The sequence below is a fragment of the Candida margitis genome (genome assembly GCF_024628925.1).
Source record: "Candida margitis strain CBS 14175 chromosome Unknown scaffold21, whole genome shotgun sequence".
Classification (NCBI taxonomy): domain Eukaryota; kingdom Fungi; phylum Ascomycota; class Pichiomycetes; order Serinales; family Debaryomycetaceae; genus Lodderomyces; species Lodderomyces margitis.
In genome coordinates, this window is record NW_026261892.1 from 155,105 (window position 1) to 176,706 (window position 21,602).

Sequence of the window (21,602 nt, forward strand, 5' to 3'; positions counted from 1 at the left end):
GAGTGGATGCTTTAGTCGGAGGGTTTAAAAGAGAGCTCAAGTAGCTGCAAAACGTTTGTCGTGTGTTTGTTTACACTACCAATGAATAGACGACATTCTCGTTTACAATTCTTGTATTACTTACTCGTATATGTGAAGGTATAATCTATAGCTTTGAAAAGTTACCTAAACAGGTGCGTAAAAACAAAGATCTCTCTCCTCCGATTCCTCTTGTGACCCTCGCATTCCGCACGAATAGAAATAGAGACTGCAGAGTTGTTATAGCTCAACAAATGCAGAAAAACAAAATAAGAAGAAGAAGAAAAAAGAAACGCGTTAAGAGTAGAAATTTCGTGATACAAAAATTGTTTCGTGTTCATGCACGACTACAAACGAAGATATAGGAGATAGGCTACTAAACCAACTTTGTATATCATAAGGGGAAACAGATCGAACTTCAAAGTTCATGAAGAGAGGATGACTGTGTGGGTGTTCTTAAATTAGCTGTAAAGAGCAACGACGATTTACAATTTCTATTTTACGTGTCTTGACATCTGCGCTTTTTTTTAACATTTTAGTGTCATTTGCCATTGTTTACATTTTCAAGTAATTGAGACAAGACAAGAGGCATCACTTGCAACATAAACAATATATTCATACGAAGTGTGCTCCAAATACGGCTTCTTCTGCACAGCTTCATAAAGTTATCAATAAGGTGGGTTTCACCAAGACAGGCAGTGCACAAATCGCTTCCCTCTATTCTCCACCATCTTTGTTTACTTTTGCCGTTTGTGGTTGACATCGATGATGGAGTTGTGATCCTGGTTTGCGTGTTAAACACCAAACTAACAAGCCGTATTAATCTCAATCTCTGAATGTCTATTGTATTAGGTGTAACAAGACTAAATTTTGTTTAAACTAACATTGTAAGATAGCTTGGGACTTTCTTTATTTTTTCCTTGAAAAAGCTACAAAATTTTTTATACCAGTATGGCCACAAGTGATTTACAACACGAACTAGCTTAAATGAATGAACGTACAGTTGCCCTTTCATCGAGTTTATTTCCTTAGTTAGTAGAGAGTGCCTAATGACACAACTTCCCTGATTTTTTGAAGCCACACTTAGCGACACACTGTGTGTGTGTGTGTGTGTGACACAAAACGTGCCAAAATTTAAGAGATAAGAGAAGAGAGAACCAAGGGAAACATAAATGACCAATGCAGGGAGCAAACTCCTTCTTCCTCGTCCACGAACACCACACATCACCAATATGCTTAGATCTAAATTATCATCACTTCGAGAATACCTTACTCCGATAAATCACAATTCTAATTTTCTTACTACTGGAGAAATCAGTCCTGAGGAGTTTGTTCAAGCAGGTGACTATCTCGTTTACAAGTTCCCCACATGGCAGTGGGCCACATGTCCCAAGAATCTTCAGAAACTGTTTTTACCTCCTGAAAAGCAAGTTTTGGTGACAAAACATGTACCTAGTCATGTAAGGGCATCAAATTTTGAAGGAGAGCTAGAGGACGAAGATGAAGAAGTAGTTATAGGTGGTGACAATGATGAAGATGGCAAGGACAAGAACGAGGAGGAGGATGAAGAGTACGGCTGGATCAGATCAAACAAGAATACCGGAAAAGCGAATGAAAAGTGTCCTCAGTCTAAGGAAGAGATCGGTGATATTGACGACTTGATAGATAATGATGCTGAGGAAGCCGACGAGTCCGATCATGATTTCGACAATTTGGACATAGTGTATGACTCGAACAATAAGCTTAGGAAATATGACTTATACATCACTTACTCGACATCGTATCGTGTTCCCAAAGTGTACCTTGTTGGGTATGACTCTAACGGGATCCCCTTGTTACCGAAACAAATGTACGAAGATATAAATTCCGATTACAAAGATAAAACTGTCACCATTGAGAATCTTCCAGTAGCTTCCAACACTACATCGATATCAATTCATCCTTGCAAACATTCCTCGGTAATGAAGGTGCTTATGAGCCATCAGCTGAAGAGAAAAAGCGACAAGGCAGTGGAAGAAGACTTACAGAATTTGTCGATTGAAAATATTGAGCCCGAGGCGGAAGGAATTAGAGTTGACCAATATTTGGTAGTTTTTCTCAAATTTATCGCCAGTGTAACACCTGGTATTGAATATGACTACACGATGGATGCTTTGTAAACAGAATTGAATGAAGTTTTGTATTTGCAATATAAATTTGTTGAAAGAATTGAATCCTAGATACGTAGAAAAAGTAGATATTTTACCTCGATTCATCATCAGCATATTCAATATGCTCTCTCTCGTTGATAATATTTTTGATCCCGTCGTTACCCAATTTCTCCATCATTTCACCAGCGTCAAATGTCTTTGGAACAGTATGTTTAAACTTCCTTGCCGGTACACCTTGCTCAAACAATTTATCCAATTCAGCGAATGTCCTATTCTTAGTTTCTGGTAACTCAAACCAAGTCCATATCGAAGCAACAATGGCAAAACCAGCCCAAAAGAATCCCGTCTTGGCTTTCCAATTCCATTCAGTTGGGTTCAACATGTAGCTCGAGAGGATACCAACAACGATACCCGAAACATTGTAAAGGAATCTTGACAACATCACCGTCTTTTGTCTCAATTTGGCCGATGGCATCTCTGGCACAATACAATAACACATTGGTCCAACCGTCAAATCATAAACAAAGGTGTAAACCAACAACATTGATCCAATACCCCAACTAGCACCAGTTGATGAAGACAAGCCCAAACCACCAGTAACCAAAAGAATAACTGCTTGAGTGCATAATCCACCAAAAAATATGGGGAACCTACCCAACTTTTGCGACAAGAACCAAGAGCCAAATGTACCAATAATATCCAAACAATATTGGATGATTGAAAATGTGAAAGCGTTGGAAAGATCCAAACCCGCTTGCTCGTAAAAGTAGGTTGAGTAACCCATCAATGCCGAACCGGTAATGTTTTGGAAAAGCCAGGTGATGGCAGAAATCCTTGTTCTTCTCAAGTTCTTACCTGTGAAGCATTCCTTGAAAGTTGCACCTTCATTAGTAGCATCCTCTTCTCTAACAATCAATTGGATTTTGGTTACCATTCTCTCGACTACTACACCCTTTTCGGGTAAGTATGAATTAGTCGTCAACAACCGCATCAACGAGTGTTTGGCTTCTTGAAGTCTTCTTTTTTTCACAAGAAAGTAGGGTGACTCCGGAGCCAAGTATACACCGATCAAGATGGGGATTGGCCAAACCCATTGAATAGCATAAGCGATACGATAAGCATGAGGGTCGCTCATGTTTGAGATGCCCTTAATGACACCAGCAGATATCAACTGACCAAACACCCAACACACATTGACATACGTGGTCAAATACACTCGCAAACTAGCAGGGGCAATTTCCGAAGCATATGTTACTGTAATTGTTTGATAGGAACCCCAATTGATACCCAACAAGATATAAGACAAAAGCAAGACTTCACGATTGGGAGCAAAGAACTGGATGAAGATTAAACCAACAGAAACAGCCAATGCAGGCATCAATGTTTTTCTATAACCAATCTTGTCGGCAAACACCCCAGCCCACCATAACCCAATCAACTGACCACACTGGTAACCCATAGACAAACCAGTTTGCCACCTTGCGGGAATTTGGTAGTCATTGATACCAGAATAATAATCACCAAACTTTTTTCTAAAACCAGGGTATGCATAGAAACTAGTCAACAAATTGGTGTCGTAACCCTCCATAATCAACGCCGTCGACAAAATCAACGACCAAGCAATAGCTTTAGGAAAAGTCTTGATCCCTTCTTTCAAGGACATTTGCTTTTCTCTTTGATCATCAGCACGCGCATCTTCTGACATCTCCAAGAATTTAGAAATGTAGTCATCAACATCAGCAGCATTGGTGGAAAGGGCAGCAACGGTTGACTTTTCGTCAAGTTCACTTGAGACCAGAGCAGCACGAATCACCTTGTCGTCACCCTTGATCTCGTATATAGCATCGTCAGAGCCAATCATCTTTGTTGTTATCGTTATTAATTATAAGCCTAGCCGTTTCACCTGGGAGATTGTGTGGTGTATTTATACATACATTTTATTTTATATTTTGCAGCAAAAGTGAAAAACAAGAGCCACCTCCCATAATTAAGAATAACGTTTCCTCACTAAAAATGCATGAAGCCTAAAGTAAGGTTGATTCTCCCTCCTCTTCTCAAAATTGCTGCCCAAAAAGGTATAAGAAAAGCAGTACACAAGTAAGGCGGAAAGGAAGCCGTATACTCTAATTTTTTTTCTTGAACTGTGAAAATCTGGAAGAATGCATCAAAGGGTAAAAGATTGTCCTGTTCTTGATCATCCAGAAGAAAATGATTGATCGATTTCATTCAATTTTGGTTTACCTATTTGTGACCTCCATGCAGAAAGGGTTAAACTTTAATCATTTAAGTTTATTTGTACTTCTTCTTCCCCCAAGAATTTTATTCGAAGAAGTATAAGCTTTAGACATACACATATGCTGAAAAGCTTAAACCTGAGTCTACTTCGTAAATACACCCAAGAGCAAATATAAAATATTTGAAATGCTCGAAGAATTTAATAATACGTTTGTTTTTCTTCTTCAGTACTGGAAACACTGAAGAACGTAAATTTAGAAACATATACAGAGCGAGGGAGGTGTAGTTTTACCCCACATAGTTGTGACAGCTACTTTCGTATTGTTTGTTTTTAGTAAGCAGGTCCAAACAGTTTTGTTTATGGGAATGGTTCGTAAAATTTAAGACAAGTTCACCACAACCACAGGGCAACTTCTTTAGTCATTTTACAATTTTTCTTGGTATCACTTCTTCATCTTCATAATAATAGATGTGTGTGCTCAGGCAGATATTTGAAACCTTCACTTGAGCAAATGAGGAGGTGCAGAGGAATCCAACATGAAAATATTTCTTCCATCTTTGTGGCACAATCAACACCGAGAAATGGAGGAGAACAAAAGAAAGAAAATCTGGGGGAGGAGGAGATTTACTGCCAATTACACCTAAGAGTTTTGTTTAAGATGCAAGAACATCAGAAGTTGTCAAGAACTAATATAAGTTCTACCGAGTGAAAGTTTCATATCGGAGCAATAATATGTCCGGTTTTGAAAGTAGAAATACTTACATTGTGATATCAAAATTTGTGCCGCACCGTTCAAAATCAGATTAACCCCGCTTTAGCAGAGGGTTTAAACCTTGCAGATAATGTGTTGTAGTTCTACGACAGTGCCTCAAAAACATAAGCCTCAACCACTTTGAAACGGCACCTTTATCGCAACAACTATTTGAAAAAGTCAAACCTTGACTGTAGTTGTGGGGTGATTTTGCCAACTATGTAACGAAATAGTACAAAATACATCAATTAATGCCACTTCACCAATGAATGCTTTGTTTCTAATATTTACCAAAACGGAGTATCGGAAGATTCAATCCCTTTTCTTGTGTACATACATATGTCTTTCTATTTGAAAACGACTCACAAAAAGGAAATTGCACTCTAAGCAGAATTACTTTTTTGCTTCTTAAGGCGTACATACAAAAAAGAGAAAAAAAGAAATCTTTAGATTTTCCGAGCAATAACGCGATAATATTCCGAGAATTACTTTTCAAAAACCTTGTGTGATTTACAACAAATCTCTTGGTATTTTGTTTCTTTTCCTCCCCCACAATGTTACAGAGTATAAACAATGGAAGAATAATCTAAAACAATAGATACTTTTGATACACTTTCTATCTTGTTTTCTTCCGTCCCCAACAACAGTTTGGAAAATTGGAATCCTACGTTCACATTCAACGATTAGAATTAGGATTACGTTTAGGATTATGATTATAAAAGAGTGTTTTATTCAGGACAGATTTTGATTTTATTCAACTATTTATCACTTTGATTATCAAGTTTACAAGAATTAAATAAACCAACAATGACTATTGACTACACTTGGTGGAAAGACGCCACTATTTATCAAGTTTATCCTGCTACCTTTGCCAAAGGGTTAAAAGGAAGATACACTGGAGGTGACAAAACATTTGATGGTGCTTGTGGTGACATTCCTGGTATTATTGCCAAATTAGACTACTTGAAAGACTTTGTTGATGTGATTTGGCTCAGTCCCCAATACGACTCACCACAAGACGATATGGGGTATGATATCAGCGACTACCAAAACATCTACCACAGGTACGGTACTATGGAAGATATGCAAAAGTTGATTGACGGCTGTCACGAGCGTGGTATCAAAATTATCGCTGACTTGGTGATCAACCACACTTCTTCCGAGCACAAGTGGTTTAAAGAGTCCAGATCGTCATTAGACAACCCCAAGAGAGACTGGTACATCTGGAAGAAACCAAGATACGACGACAAGGGAAACAGATTGCCACCAAACAACTGGATGTCTTACTTTTCGGGTTCTGCTTGGGAATACGATGAAACTACCGATGAGTACTACTTGAGATTGTTTGCCAACACTCAGCCAGACTTGAACTGGGAAAATGAAGAAACCAGAAACGCTATTTATGACACTGCTTTAAAGTTTTGGTTTGACCGTGGTATTGATGGGTTTAGAATTGATACTGCTTGCTTGTATTCAAAAGATCAAAGGTTCCTTGATGCTCCGGTTGTATACAAGGACCAATATTATCAACCAAGTGATAAATACACTTCAAGCGCTCCTAGAATCCACGAGTTCCACAAGGAAATGTTCAAGAAGGTCACCTCTCACTATGATGCGATGACCGTTGGTGAGGTTGGTCATTGCTCCAGGGAGCAGGCTTTGAAATATGTTAGTGCTTCAGAGAAGGAAATGAATATGATCTTTTTATTTGACACTGTTGATGTTGGATCCGATAAAAATGACAGATTCAGGTACTATGGCTTTGACTTGAAGGATTTCAAAAAGGCAGTTCAAGACCAATGTGACTTTATTGAGGGAACAGATGCATGGTCTACCGTTTTTATCGAAAACCACGATCAGCCAAGAAGTGTCACTAGATTTGGTGACAAGAAGTATCACGACAAAAGTGGTAAATTGTTGGCTCTTTTGCAAACCACTTTGACTGGTACTTTGTTCATCTACCAAGGCCAGGAGATTGGTATGACCAACTTGCCAAGAGAATGGCCGATCGAGGAGTACAAGGATATCAACACAATCAACTATTACAATGTCTTTAAGGAGAAGTACGGATCAGATCCAGATTTCCCAGAAAAGGAAAAGAAGCTTATGGATGCCATCAACTTGTTAGCTAGAGACCACGCTAGATCACCCATGCAATGGGATGATTCCGAATTTGCTGGCTTCTCCGAATATGAACCCTGGACAAGAGTTAATCCAAACTACAAGGATATCAATGTTGCTAGTCAAATCGAGGATCCAAACTCGCTCTTGAACTTTTGGAAGAAGTCATTAAAGTTGAGAAAGGAGCACAAGGATCTCTTAATTTACGGATCGTTCAAGATTTTGGAATTTGATAACGAGCAGGTGTTTACTTATGTCAAGAGTTTGCCAAACTCAGACTACCCAAAGGCTTATGTTGTCCTCAACTTTTCTAAAGATTCGGCCAAGTTTAGCAAGTCGATTGATGGCGACTTCAAGTTGATCAGCACCAATGTCGACAAAGCTGATCTTGTTGAGGATTCATTGTCTCCTTACGAAGGACGTGTTTACATTATAGATGAATTCCTATTCGATGTTAAATATGTTAATAGTTAAATAAATAGATAAATAAATTCGTTCTCTTTCCATGCCTCTATTGGTTTCTATGCATGCCTTCAATGTCATTCAAGTAGCAGAACAATGTTGCAAGGAAACGTTTAGTTTGGCGATGTTTTGAGGCGACACAAAATGATATGGAGTCATCTCTAATGATATATCCGATACCAAACCCATTCGCAGACACAGGCCCAAATCCAAAAAGACGCAACGCAGGATTACCACAATTTGATGTGGATAGAATTGCATCATTTAATTTCCCCCAACCTGCATCGGCAAAAATTGGTGGTAGGGAGCTGACGTACTCGGGTATAGCACTGCCATACACGTCGTTCAAAACACCTTGTTGATACTGTTTCAATAGTCTAGCCCATAAACAGTTTAAGGCATACAAGTGTCTATCAACTCCTTCTCCATTAGAAGCAAATCTTGTTTGCACTGAGTGGGCTTTACAAGCTTCGCCAAGTTTGGTCAATTTTTCTTTGGTGGAGGCGTTGCGGTCAAAGTAAGTGTGAACAAACTCATTTGACTCTTTAGAAACGGTTCTTACTGCTTCGGTTCTCCCATGGAAGAAATGCTTGGTCATAGCTGGTTCATAGGTACATTCTACTTTACCATATAATGCGTAGTATGTAGCTTGGAACGCCATTTGAACAAATGCATCAGGACTAAACCTCATGCTCTTAATTTGGCTCGATCCGTACAGTCTGAATTCCAAATGTTTAATTTCGTTTTGATTAAGCAAATCGGACAATCTAGTTTCCCCAAACCGCAACGCAAGTGACAAGTCTGGTGTCAAGTCCCATTCCAATTTTCTTGGAATTGTAATCAAGTGCTCATCGGCAAAAGAAGATTGAGTTTGGTTGTAAGTTGCATCTTTCCACAATGATGGGGCATTCTTGTTGATTGTCTGTGCAAATGACAAGATGGAATCGGTGTAAATGTCTGACACATATCGCAAAACAGTGTGACCATCAACTCCTGTGTGTTCAAAGTTGATACCAGCCTTACCGTTTTTGGTGATGATAATTTGCAACTTGTCGAACCATCTGTTAGTACATGTTCCCACTTGAATACCCTTGTCCAAGATTGACAACCCACCCAACATATTTTGAGCCAATTCTGACAAATCCTCCAATTCAATATCATCAAGACAAACAATGAATAACGCTGAATCAATAATGGATAACACCTCTTTATTGACCTTATTGGTTCCGATTAAATTGTTTCTCACATTGGCCCATAACCGTCTATTCTCAGTGGTCAAGACACCAAATGAAGACTTGGCAACATCAGTGCTGGCCGTTGACAACGAGTCATGTATAATGGAGCTGAAATTGACATTCAATTCAGATTCACTCAAGATGATGTTGTTTTGCGAATCAAGCACATCAAACCAGTAGAATTGCGATTTCGACATGACAACAATATGGTTTGAGTTTGGATCTGTTTGCATCGTACATCCATCGTCGGTGGGGATTCTTGACGCACCAAAGAGCTTGGTGTATTGGTACATGCACAATGGCTTGCCATTCTTTAACTTGTCAACACTCAAAGTCTCATTTTTCAAAGCCTGGATAAACTTGAGGGATGATAGTGTAAGAGTTGCTGCTCTTTTGATTTGAGGATTCGCTGAAGTGGTTTCATTTTGAGTGAATGGATCATCTTCTAATAAGAAAAACGGATTAACATTCAAAACCACGGGTGAATCATAACTCAAATAAGCATCGTACCAAAATTGTTCAATGTAACTTGGCTGGTCGGCACCGTATTTGCGTAAACAATCATCAAGGTAGCGACCAATCGATGGAGAGTCACTGTTGCCATCTCCTTTGAGAAACAACTCAACAGCAGCTTGGGTTCTAGCATGCTCTTTTCTAGTTTGTAATGGCTCCATTATTCTCAAATACCTCAGACATGTTTCCTCTAAATCTGGAATGGGCAATTTTTTCAACTGGTCTTGGTATTGGAACGTGGACATTTCGGCGATGTGGGGAGGGTAATGGATATCGAATAAGATGTTTTGTTTGGTTTACTCCTTGAAAAAATATAAAGAAATGTCCTCGTGTTTATAATTAAGCCTTTAGTTTTATAATCTCTGAATAATTGGCTAATTTCTCTGGGCAAAGAAAATTCTAATTTATTGTTTTTTGTGGAGAACATGGTAGCAGATCACCCTCGGAGTCTTGGTTTTGTGTGGCTTTAAATAATTGCGTCATTTAAATTTCTTTTCCATCTCCAACCAATCAGATTATGTATCTAAAGTGACAAAAGCTCTTGTTCTTTAAGGCAGAGGTTTTTGTACCTAATAATTCGTAACGATGAGTTACTGTTTTTGTGGGGCAACAGGTGCGTATCCGTTTACCCAGCAGTCAATTTGTTCTATCAATAAATACAGGAGTGAATACATTGTACTATATGACAAGTATGTAATCTATTTCTATATTAATACCCATCTGCCTCTCCCCGTTTTCTCCAATAGTCACTAACACCTTGCAATGCTCCACTCTTTAATCTTTTTATTCCATTCATTGCTGTCAATGCCCCTGTCTCCAAAAATGTGTGTCTCTTGTTTTCCAATTGTCCAACAATGCCACTTCCTTTGTGCTCTTCTGAAAAAGTGGTAATGTTTTCACTCATAACATCTTCAGGAATCAATTGATGGTGCATTCTGGGGTATGCAATGGTCTCAAGTAACCCCATGTTCCTGTAGTACATTCTCACTATTGCCTGGAGGATCGTATTGGTGATTCTACTACCGCCGGCTGCACCGATTACTAAATCACTTTTATTGTTGAAAGTTATGATTGTCGGTGCAGTTGAACTCAATGGTCTCTTGCCAGGATGGACAAAATTGTATATCGATGGTGTTAGATTGAATGCATTGCTAACATTGGGCTGGCTAAAATCATCCATTTGATCATTAAGAACTATTCCGGTACGCTTGTCATAAATCATTGACCCAAAGAGTAAATTCACAGTAGTGGTCATGGCGACTGAATTGTCGTCTTTATCAACCACTGAAAAGTGAGACGTGCCTTGGGGATCAACCATATCGTATTTTGGATCATAATTGTCCCACAGAAACGTTTCATTTGGTGAAAATTTATCGTGTTTAAGAATATCATCGATCCATTTGTCATCGTTGTACTTTTCAATCACCTTTTGTCTGCCAGGGAAATCGCCCAAGCGAGTACGAACTGAACTTGACCATTTGAAACTTTCAATTAATTTATGGTTGAATAAAACGGCATCATCTGATCCATTGTAAACAGCATGGAAAAAATTTAAACCGGCAATCAAGGAAATTCCTGAAGAAATCCCATTACTAGTGTAGAGAGTGTGGCCATAAATAGACGTAGTCAATGGCTCTTCAACATTTACTCTGTAGTTGGCAAAATCCTGTGGTGTGATTATTCCACCCCATCTAGCAATAGTGTCAACTAATGATGGCACAATTGGACCCTCCGGGTCGTAGAAAATGTCACTGCTTCCATTATTTGCAATCATTCTCAAAGTCTTTGCATAATTCTTTCGTTGTATAAAGTCGCCCTCCTTGACGAGGTCACCGTTTTCGGTGAATATAAAATCCCACATTTTTTTTAAAAATGGTGCCCGGGATAAGACTAATTCGTTTTCTTTGGCAACCACTGTCTCAAACACTTTTGAACAATTCCATCCTCTTTCATTCAACTCAATAACCGGCTCAAACAATTGTTTCCATGATAAGTGACCGCTTCCATGTTGTTTGTAAAGCTGGTCTAGCCCCTTGAGCTCACCAGGAATTGCAATAGCAAGCCCGCCGATCTTACTCAACACGAATGATCTTCCAAACATATTTTTTGACGCCAATGCTGGGGCCATTTCTCTTGCATCTATGCTAATGACATCCTCATTCTCGGGAGCCACTTTTCTGCTCAAAATAAAGCCGCCACCACCAATTCCTGAACTGTGTGCGTTGATGGACCCTATGCATAAAGCAACTGTGACTGCGGCATCTGCGGCGTTACCTCCCTTGAGCAAAATGTCCTTACCCAATGTAGAGCATAATGGAACATCGCTTGCAACCATTGCTTTCTTGCCTTCGTACAAGTGCTCTTTCGAAGGATACAAATCAGGTTGGCCTATTTTGTCGAGGAGGGGGTCATCTGTGGCTTGCTGGATGGTAATGTATGGGTCGGCGCGAGATATATCAGAGGGTATCACTGGCCATATTCTGTTGCCTGGTAGCTTAAAAACCGTGAATGCTATCAATATCAACGCTGGGAGGAGCGTTAGGCCAGTTCTGTGGCGCCTGTTGGTGCTGCTTGGTTTGCCTTTCATCGTTGCCTGTCAAAAAACTTTCTTATCAGTTGCGCGCTTTTTTTTTTTAGAGGATTTATTGCTATAAGAATTGAGAAAAAAAATAGCTTGGTCATCTAATTACTGCTATTCAAGTAGTCTATTCTCCTCGGAGGCATTCAAGGCTTGTCTATTTTCAACCTCAATTCTTTCTACCTCCTCCCTCTCTAGCTCCTCGGCTGTGTTGTTGCCAACAATGTATTCATAATAAATACAGAGGGCTAAAAGGGCGCCCTGCAAGGAAGCTGCAACTAAATAGCTAACCCAAGAGCTCCAATGCGAGCCTTTGGTGAATATCAACGTCGCAGCGAATACAAACCCACCGGGGGTTTGTATGCACATCATGCCAACTGACAATGTTCCTGGATGTTTCAAAGTGTATGTAGTATATATCTGTGGCACGTACTTGACGACCGTCAAAGCAGCAGATAGCAACCCGTTGGCGTTAGCTATCGAGAAAAGCACTGTTGTCGTGTTGAGGTATCCTGCTATAACCTGTACCACGGATAGAAACCCGTGGAATAGGACAATCTTACCCACCGTAACTATTCTCTTGTACTCATGCTTGTCTTGCTTGACTGAGTTTCTGGTAAGTAAAAGCACAAATACCAAAATCAAAATTGCACATACACATTGGATGGATATTTGAAATAAATTGAGTTGGGAGCTAATACAATTGAATGTACTTAGTTCACCACTGTAACAACACTCCCTTGCCCGCGAGCTTACCAAAATGATATTGGTGAGTGTAAATAAAGATGAACTTGATCCTAGCAATAGAAAATCGGTGGAAAGTCCCTCGGAGGTTCTCTTGTCATAGATACGTTTGTATTGTGGAAGGTAGCTGATAAGTATGCCAATCGATATAAGCACCAGGAAAATAAAGTTGGCAGTTGAGGCCCCATCAAAGATGGAACAATTTAAGAATGGATCATCTTCTGGATCCCTTTTGAACACATTGCCTTGCATTGAGCTGATGGGTGGAGAAGCCGCGTCAATCCTAATCCCTCCCTTTTTTTTTTTTTGTTGTTGTTGTTGTTGCCCCTTTTACAAACAGTTTTTACAGCAAAACAAGTGAATGCTATGTCAAAGTGGGCTATTAATGCCACCAATAGAATCCAGAGCGAGACAGTACCGGGATCATCCAAGTTTATCATTGGCGAGCTTAATGAGCTGTTTTCTATAGCTTCAACCGCTATTGAAAACCGCTACTTGCATGTCAGAGACGATAAAAATCGACTAGAATCATGGATGAAGAGGGTGTTACAAGGATCAGAAAAGATTGATGACTTGCTTGGAAATGCTCTGCCAGAGGACGTCCCACCTCAACTGACATTGCTGAAAACAAGTGTGCAAAATTTCCTACCATCACCAAAGTCGAGAGAGGTCACCATTAAGATACCGGTGGAAGCAGAGGACAAAATTCAGAACTCGACAATTGTGGTCGAACGGAAAAATGGAGGTGATATGAGAGATGTGCTAGGTGAAGCTCCAAATACAAACAAAAAAGTATCAACAACTCAATTTAATGCACCTCGACCAGCTCAGCTGACACTGAATGTACGCTCATCGGATGCCATCTCCAAAACAGATCCTTTTCAAAAGAATAAACGTGCCACTTTAGCTGGAAATTTTGGTGAAGTCGGGCACAGAGAGGTGCAGCCTACTTCAAAGACATCTCCTTACACGGCTTCCTCTGACGCTGAAGACTCATTTGAAGCAATTAGTGCAGCCATAAAACGAAGCGTTTTGGTAAAGAAACTGGAGCTTGAGAGCAAAAAGGAGGTAAGTATAGTATATCAAACACCAAACAGGAAGAGCTCAAAGTTTGTGTCTTTGCCCACTAGAACACCACTACCTTTTAGTAAATCTGCAAACAGTGTCAGACGTGAAGACTCTACTGATATTCTTCCAACCGTTTCAATCAAGAATAAATTGTCACCTCGCCGACTGCCGGTAAAGAAAAATTCTCCGCTACCAAAGCTTGTCAAGGTCCCCTTACGGCTGGAGGCTGTCGTTATCCCAGCAACTAATACGGATACCTTTCAATCAAGTCCTGCGCAGGTATCAAACTCAGAAGTGAAAGAGGAGCATGACAGATCAAGTGCCAGCTTGTGGGGAAAAATCAGCGAATATAGGCAATTGTCTCCAAAGAAACCACCACAATCTACCCCTAAACACTCACCAGCGTCAAAGGTCATTAGAAGTCCGAAAATTCACTCACCTGTTCGCAACTCAAGCCCACTACGGCAAAGAAGATCGCAATACACCTCGCCTTTACGAGTTGAGATACCACCACTTAAAAGCCCCAACTTGGATCGTCTTGCTGCCCCCACTGCTTCTAGTGCAGCAAAGAAAAAGAAGCCCGATTCGCGGAAACTTGAAAATAGATTTCTCACCACAACCTTGCAACGAACACCGAGGACTTTTGAAAGAAGCAAGAATACAAAGGTGGTAGTGGAGAAAGCACCAAAACCACAACCCAAGGTTGATGTTCAACGGCTGACAAAGAAATCAATGATGGAGCGACGCAGCGAAGCAGCAGCATTAAAATCGAGACAAAAAATAGTCCTTAACCTTAGGAAGTCGGAATCAAAAGCTTTGCGTGAAACTGCTCTGGTTGTTGACGATGGAGAGCAAGCGCCTACCAAAAGTGCACCACAAACTCCCGTTAAATTCGCACCCGACAATTTGCCAGAGGTCCTATCCGACGATAGCCATTCACCCAGCTCCAAAGTGCTTCAACCCTGGGGCCGCACACCAGAGCTATACAAGATTGCCAAAAGCAAGAAAAAGGTTGACCCTTCTAGGATATTTCACAAAAGCAGTAGAGTTAACCTCCTGGAAGTGTTCAATAGGAATGTACATGCCCTGCAGTCGCCTGCACCTACACCTGATATAGACAAGAAATCTTATTTAAAATCTATGGGATTTAGTTAATATATATCAGCTTTGTATACCTTTTCTTGCTCGTAAAGCAGCCTCTTTGTTCCATTCTGATGGCCACTTTTCTGCTTGCGATTTAGGCACCACGTATAACTTTAAGGCATTATCGAATAGTGGCACCTTTGGATTTTGCTTCATCAATGCTTGGTTTATCTCTATCTTCTTTCCGATTTTAACCAAACCACCGGTAAGAGTCTCCATAAAACAAACTAACGTTTTAACATTGAACTCCTTGTGTTTTTCGTCAAACCATTCTTTGGGTCTATTGAGGATCAATTCCAATATTTCCAAAGGTGTGCTTAGTTCACTAATCTCAGCGATGAAATCAAATTCATCTATCGTGGGGTATAATATTAGGGCCGGGAATATCAACTGCGATTGGTAATCTAAAGGATCCTCAAGTTTGATCTTTGCCTCCTGAATCATTTCAGGGGGGTCTATACTGTTTACAACTTCAATGTGGCGCAATTTCATAGAATTGGTTAAAATCTCCTGCTTCATTTGCTGCTCCTTTAACTGGCGTTCCTTTTTTAGCTTTAGCTCTTCATTTTCCTTTATCTTCTTTTCAATATTATTCAACAATCCTCTCAAGTCCGCATTTTCACCAAAGCTTAATCCATAGTCAAGAATCTGCTTAGCTTCGTCAAGCTTTCCAATGGCCAAAAACGCTTTACCTGAGCGGAAACAGGCTTTTGCATTCTTCTCATCAAGAAGAAGAACCTTTTTACAATCTTCGATGCATCGACGGTAGTTCCTGAGCTCGAGGTTACACGCAGCTCTGTTCAAATACAAGGCCTTGCTCAAATCGTCTACTCCGCAATCAACTTCCAATCCCTTGGTGTAGTATATCACTGCATTCTGGTACTGCTTTGCTTTAAAGCAATCGTTTCCCTGGTTCTTGAAATTTGTTGCAATTTCATCAGGCTCGCCGTCGTATGCTAATGACTTTAACGCCTCTAGCTCGGTGTTTTCTCCTCCTTCACCATCTGTTTCATCCAATTTTGTCATGAAAAATGGCAAACGATTGAGCTCTTGCATAACCTCATCGGTGCCCTTGTTGGCATACTGAGCTATCTGTGGAGGCAATTCAGGCTCACCATCCTTAGGAATATACTTTCTTCTCTCCCATTCTGCTCCGTAATTTTCACCCTTTGGAATCTCTATTTGAACCATTTCTGATGATGAGCTAGAGCGCAAAAATATTTTTTTTTTATTATTTTTCTTCTCTCTAATTTTAATCTACATGTCTATACAAGTTAGTCAAAAGAGAGTCATCTAGTGTATGCTTGGTTTCATCGGGGGGGTTGGCGCACCACATAGGCAAGGCCCAGCTTACCATTGAAATCGTACAGAATGCCGACGAAATCCACATAAATGCCATCCACGCAGGCCCCGAAGTAAAGCTCACGCCAAAATCTCCCAATTTCTTTTTAACCTCACTTGTAGTAAGCTTTACCAAGTTGGTAATCAACGCCAGCTCAATGATGGAACTGCAAAACGCCATTACCGATAGCACTGAAATAGCGTGCAACACAATACCCGGTATCCTGCTGAGGTCCTTCGTGGGGCCCCTATTAGCATATACCACCAACAAAGCAAACAACAAGACGACCTGGGCACAGACTGTAAATATCATGGCGTTTATGGCCAACCTGAATCTGTATGCTCTTTCATCAATATGTCTATCATATGCTGCATCCTTAAATAGTTTATCCTGGTATGCATAAGCTAATATACTTTCAAGCCCAATGAGTAAAAGCTGACCACGGTAGTCGAATGCGACCGCCTTGTTGTTGGTGCAAGTAAGCAGCTCGTTCCTTCTTTTAATGACTTCTTGTTCGCCTGTTATATTTAGCGTGTACGTATCGTAGTCTCCAAAGCAGAACCGCCATAGCGATGTTAAGCAGTATTGAGGAGCCTCTCCGACTTGCTCCTCTGCATAATCTGCTAGTAGCTTGATATCACTACTAGTCAAGCTATTCCCCATGGGTATGTACTCGTCGCCGCTGAGGCCCAATACAGATGAAGCTGCACCCACAGAATTCCTTAATGAATTATAAAGACCTTTGGAAACATCTAGACGAGAACAGTTTACCCTCGTGATGTAAAACGACTTGACAACAACCGGACCAATCAACATCAACAAGATCGACACGATCGCGACACAACTGCTCATCAACCTCAAGCTGAATAAGAGCTTCTCCTCCTTTGAGAGTGTTGACACTGACTGGGTAAACTTTAAAAAGGATCTTCGTAGGAGCATGTTCGAAAGGTGTGTCTTGACCCTGATATTCCTAGGTACATTACACAACCTAACCCCTTTCAAATTTTTTCTACTAGTGCGAAATAAGGAAAAAAAAAATAAGACAATCAATTTACTATGTACATGAAATTCCTACCTACTCGATGATTCTAGTAACCAATCCGGTTCCAACAGTCTTTCCACCTTCTCTGATGTTGAAACGTTGGTTCAACTCCAATGGGGCCTTCTTGATCAAAGTTCCCACCATTTCAATGTTATCACCAGGCATAACCATTTGGGAGTGGTCAACATCTTCACCTTCTGGGAATGTGAAAGTAGTTGTTACGTCACTAGTTCTGAAGAAGCATTGTGGCTTATATCCTTCACTGAAAGGAGTGCTACGACCACCTTCTTCAGCGGTCAAGATATAGATCGAAGCCAAAAACTTTTGGTGTGGAGTGGTGGTACCTGGCTTGGCTAAAACCATACCTCTCTTGACCTCATCTCTCTTTACACCTCTCAACAAGATACCACAGTTGTCACCGGCCATAGCAGCATCTAATTCCTTCTTGAACATTTCAATACCGGTGGAAGTAGCTTTGAACGAGTTTTCACCAATGATTTCAACTTCTTCACCTTTCTTCAAGATACCTCTTTCAACTCTACCAGTGACGACGGTTCCTCTACCTGAAATAGAAAAGACATCTTCAACAGGCATCAAAAATGGTTGGTCGGCATCTCTTTCTGGGGTTGGAATGTACTCATCAACAGCATCCAATAATTTTTGAATAGCTTGCACACCGATTTCTGGTTGCTTGTTTTCCAAAGCACACAATGCGGATCCCATAATGACTGGAGTGTTTTCACCGTCAAAACCGTATGAACTCAATAACTCTCTCATTTCCATTTCAACCAATTCCAACATTTCTGGATCATCAATAGTATCGACCTTGTTGACAAACACAACCAAGTTTTGAATACCAACCTGTCTGGCCAATAACATGTGTTCTCTAGTTTGAGGCATTTGACCGTCAGTAGCAGCAACAACAATGATTGCACCATCCATTTGAGAAGCACCAGTAATCATATTCTTGATATAATCAGAGTGGCCGGGCAAATCGGAATGGGCATAGTGACGCTTATCGGTTTCATATTCAACATGGGCAGCGGAAATGGTGATACCTCTGGCACGTTCTTCTGGGGCACGGTCAATTGAACCGTAGTCTAAAAAGCTGGCTTGACCTTTTTCGGCTAATACTTTTGTGATGGCAGCGGTCAATGTGGTTTTACCATGATCAACATGGCCAATGGTTCCGACATTGACGTGAGGTTTTGCACGATTGTAGGCAGCTAATCCTCTAACAAACTGAGGACGAGCAAAAAGAGCCAAACGATTTGGCAAAGATACAGCGAACCTTTTGAACATTGTTTCTTGACGATTAAAGGTTGAAAAAGTTGAAGAAAAAAAAACGAAAAAAAAAAAAAATTTTTTTCCAGTTCTCGTTGGCTAGACGGAGAACCTGTCGTAAAGTAAAACCACTTACTATAAATGTCGCGTTTTTGACTTTCCTAACGATATCGCGACACGGAAATGTGATACACGAAGTCAACCCAAAATGACTCGAAATGAAGATAAATGGATAAGATGCATAGAAGAGCGTTATAACACACATCTGAGGTAAATAAGGGATAGAGATACAAAAGAGATACAAAGACAAAGGAAGGATATGTCGCTATATTGCTCTGAAGTATAGTATATATATGAACTGTAGAATTTGTGTATTCCAAGAGAAGTGGAAAAGAGGCCGTGAATGCACAGCAACAAATAAAGCACTATAGTGCGAGTTTCATTTAGAATGAGAACGGTACGTATGCATATACGGCGAGAGCCCTATATGTGGCCAATAGATTTATTGCCTCACCCCGTGCGGCTGTCGCGCACGTGACAAATGTCGCACGAATTCCTTGCAGAGAAAAAAGTTTAGTTTAACTACTCTACCGCAGAACCGTTAAGATTTCCATTTTAGGAAATAAGAACGGCGTCGATGGCTCATCTCAAAGCTGCAAACTATTCAAACAAGGTCCTACAAAGCAGTATGAAAGAGTATGAACCACCTAGTGAAGAGTCTCTTATCAACAACATATTACCAAGCTATGACATGTTCAAGAGTACAATTTCTCTTGAACTAGAACCACGAGACGAAAACTACACTGTCGACCCGCCATCATATGAGGATCATACGATGACGCCGGTCATGTCTGCAAGAGAGTCTGAAAATTTAGATACTGAAATCCTTGTTGAGGATTATCCTAATAATAGTGTAAATGTTTTAAATGACACAATCTTATCAAATTTGGATAGACTACCAAAGTTGGATAGTGATGGTCTTGAGGTTGGTATAACGTTTACTGAAACCGTGGGCCAAGTTGGGATTAAGCTGGCGATAATTGACCCCACCGCAAAGGAGTTTAAGCAAGGCGATTTCATTCACGGTTATGTTACCATCAAGAATACCACAAAGCTGCCAATAAAGTTTGACATGGTTTATGTCCTCTTTGAGGGTGTATCAGCTTTGAACGAAATCGACAATTCTAGGAATCACAACTTTCTCACAATGGTGGATCTATTTGCATCATGGAGTTACGCAAATATTGACAGATTGGTAACCGACAAGGGAGACCCCCACGATTGGTGTCCAGGAGAAATCGACCCGTTAGACGGTACTTCCCTTTCCATCGATGCAAGAAGACTTTTTCAACCGGGGGTTACCTACAAGAGATTCTTTACATTTAAGGTTCCTCTAAAGCTATTGGACGACACTTGTGAAAAGAGCTTGCCGCTGCATGTTGAGCTATGTCCTACATTTGGGTTGAATAGAGAAAGTATTCCAGCTAGTTTGGCACTAGGGTCTGATCACGTGAGGGATTTGGCAATGGTTAATTGTTACATCTCTTACAGCGTGTCAGCAACCATCGTTGGCAGAGCAACAAGTTTTGATCTCGATGTGGTCAATGACAGGTATATAGTTGCAAAAAGAGATAAGGCGCCAATTAGGTTAATTCCAGACCTGGCATACTTTGATTATGATGCAAATACGCGCTACCGTGCCTTTGTTCACACAATTGAAGAGCTATTATGCCCCACCTTGAATCCAGTCATTAGTCAAGAAACACTAAAAGTGAAGCAGTTGTACAGCCAGAAAGCTTTTGAAAAGAGTGGCTACTATCAATGCGTTCAACCGTTCAGGAAGAAAACTTTAACCGGTTCATCTAGTACTGGATTGATTGCATTATCTTCAAAAAAAGATTGGTATCGCATAAAGTACACCCCTCCAAACCATGGATTCAAATCAGAACTTACCATTCCGGTCGAAGTTCGCTATTCAGGGCCTCTGCAGAAAGTAGAAATCAAAAAGGTTGATGTTGAATTAGTTGCAATGACCATACAGTCGAAGCTGCACCCTATTCCAATTGAGTTTACGAAAGAAATGTTGTTCAACGACCAAGAAGTTCTCTCCAAACCAACAACAAGCAATTTTGACTCACTTGTGGTTACCAAATTCTACAACTATCTCCAGAAATTGAACAAAGCTGTTAAAAATGGAGCCAAGATCGAATATCAGATATACAAGGACGTTAAAACTTTGGCTTCGCTTAGCACAAAATACATCAATTTAACAGTTCCAAATGCATTCTACCGTGACAACAGAAAAGCGAAGCTTAGTGATATACCATGGGAAGAAGAAGAGAGTGATCTTGTCAAGAAGTTTTCAATTGGAGCTGACCTAGGAAAATGCAGTTTGAAAGGAGTGAATCGTGTCATTAGTGGGTTAGACAAAATTACTCTAGTCCCTAGCTTTCAAAGCTGCTACATCAGTCGGATGTATTATTTAAAGGTAGGAATCAAGACCAATGGCGCAAATCTTTCATTGAGTCTTCCGCTTCGTATAGAGCGGTAATAGAAAAGTTCTTTGGGGGAAAGTATTTTTTGTATAGTATGTGTTATGATATAGTACACCAAAATTTAAGTAGGTTATTGTAGATCTATAAATGATCTAAATGAGAGAGAAACAGCCAAACTATAAATACTACAGACTTAGAATGACATGGAGTGTGTATCGTGTAGTTGTGTACACAATTAATTTGCTCCAGATATCGCACCCATACAAATTTTACATTTCCGGTTCAAGTTTTGGAATTAAAGAGGAGTTGGGTGAAGTTGAGTTTACTTAAGAAGATAATGTTACTATAACCTGCTTACTAGGTTTTTGCTTTATGAGGGCAGTGTACTTGAGTGTGGTTTGGTATCTGTTATGTTTTCAT

General features: G+C 40.2%; 8 protein-coding genes and 1 pseudogene across 9 annotated transcripts; 4 read left to right on the forward strand and 5 right to left on the reverse strand. All coding sequences in view use genetic code 12, as the record gives it.

Moving 5' to 3' along the window:
- Positions 1-1,250: 1,250 nt before the first annotated feature.
- Positions 1,251-2,177, forward strand: CANMA_004576 (uncharacterized protein; the record flags this gene model as incomplete). The annotated part of the gene is made up of 1 exon (XM_051816867.1): positions 1,251-2,177. One exon carries the CDS (start codon positions 1,251-1,253, stop codon positions 2,175-2,177), a length of 927 nt encoding a protein of 308 aa, XP_051669883.1.
- Positions 2,178-2,259: 82 nt separating this feature from the next.
- MAL31 (maltose permease) lies at positions 2,260-4,029 on the reverse strand (the record flags this gene model as incomplete). The annotated part of the gene is made up of 1 exon (XM_051816868.1): positions 2,260-4,029. The coding sequence occupies one exon, from the start codon at positions 4,027-4,029 to the stop codon at positions 2,260-2,262; it is 1,770 nt and encodes a 589-aa protein (XP_051669884.1).
- Positions 4,030-5,962: 1,933 nt separating this feature from the next.
- Positions 5,963-7,750, forward strand: CANMA_004578 (alpha-glucosidase; the record flags this gene model as incomplete). Its single annotated transcript, XM_051816869.1, has 1 exon — positions 5,963-7,750. The coding sequence occupies one exon, from the start codon at positions 5,963-5,965 to the stop codon at positions 7,748-7,750; it is 1,788 nt and encodes a 595-aa protein (XP_051669885.1).
- Positions 7,751-7,787: 37 nt separating this feature from the next.
- On the reverse strand, positions 7,788-9,731 carry CTN1 (carnitine O-acetyltransferase; the record flags this gene model as incomplete). The annotated part of the gene is made up of 1 exon (XM_051816870.1): positions 7,788-9,731. The coding sequence occupies one exon, from the start codon at positions 9,729-9,731 to the stop codon at positions 7,788-7,790; it is 1,944 nt and encodes a 647-aa protein (XP_051669886.1).
- Positions 9,732-10,195: 464 nt separating this feature from the next.
- CIS2 (gamma-glutamyltransferase) lies at positions 10,196-13,060 on the reverse strand (the record flags this gene model as incomplete). The annotated part of the gene is made up of 2 exons (XM_051816871.1): positions 10,196-11,997; positions 12,307-13,060. The coding sequence occupies 2 exons, from the start codon at positions 13,058-13,060 to the stop codon at positions 10,196-10,198; spliced, it is 2,556 nt and encodes an 851-aa protein (XP_051669887.1).
- Positions 13,061-13,174: 114 nt separating this feature from the next.
- Positions 13,175-15,031, forward strand: CANMA_004581 (uncharacterized protein; the record flags this gene model as incomplete). Its single annotated transcript, XM_051816872.1, has 1 exon — positions 13,175-15,031. The coding sequence occupies one exon, from the start codon at positions 13,175-13,177 to the stop codon at positions 15,029-15,031; it is 1,857 nt and encodes a 618-aa protein (XP_051669888.1).
- Positions 15,032-15,037: 6 nt separating this feature from the next.
- On the reverse strand, positions 15,038-17,300 carry CANMA_004582 (annotated as a pseudogene). The gene is made up of 2 exons: positions 16,388-17,300; positions 15,038-16,197 (listed from the first exon to the last, which is right to left on the reverse strand). Coding segments are annotated over exons 1-2 (2,073 nt in total).
- Positions 17,301-17,436: 136 nt separating this feature from the next.
- TUF1 (translation elongation factor Tu) lies at positions 17,437-18,705 on the reverse strand (the record flags this gene model as incomplete). Its single annotated transcript, XM_051816874.1, has 1 exon — positions 17,437-18,705. One exon carries the CDS (start codon positions 18,703-18,705, stop codon positions 17,437-17,439), a length of 1,269 nt encoding a protein of 422 aa, XP_051669889.1.
- A 670-nt stretch (positions 18,706-19,375) lies between these two features.
- Positions 19,376-21,238, forward strand: CANMA_004584 (uncharacterized protein; the record flags this gene model as incomplete). Its single annotated transcript, XM_051816875.1, has 1 exon — positions 19,376-21,238. One exon carries the CDS (start codon positions 19,376-19,378, stop codon positions 21,236-21,238), a length of 1,863 nt encoding a protein of 620 aa, XP_051669890.1.
- Between the last annotated feature and the right edge of the window lie 364 nt (positions 21,239-21,602).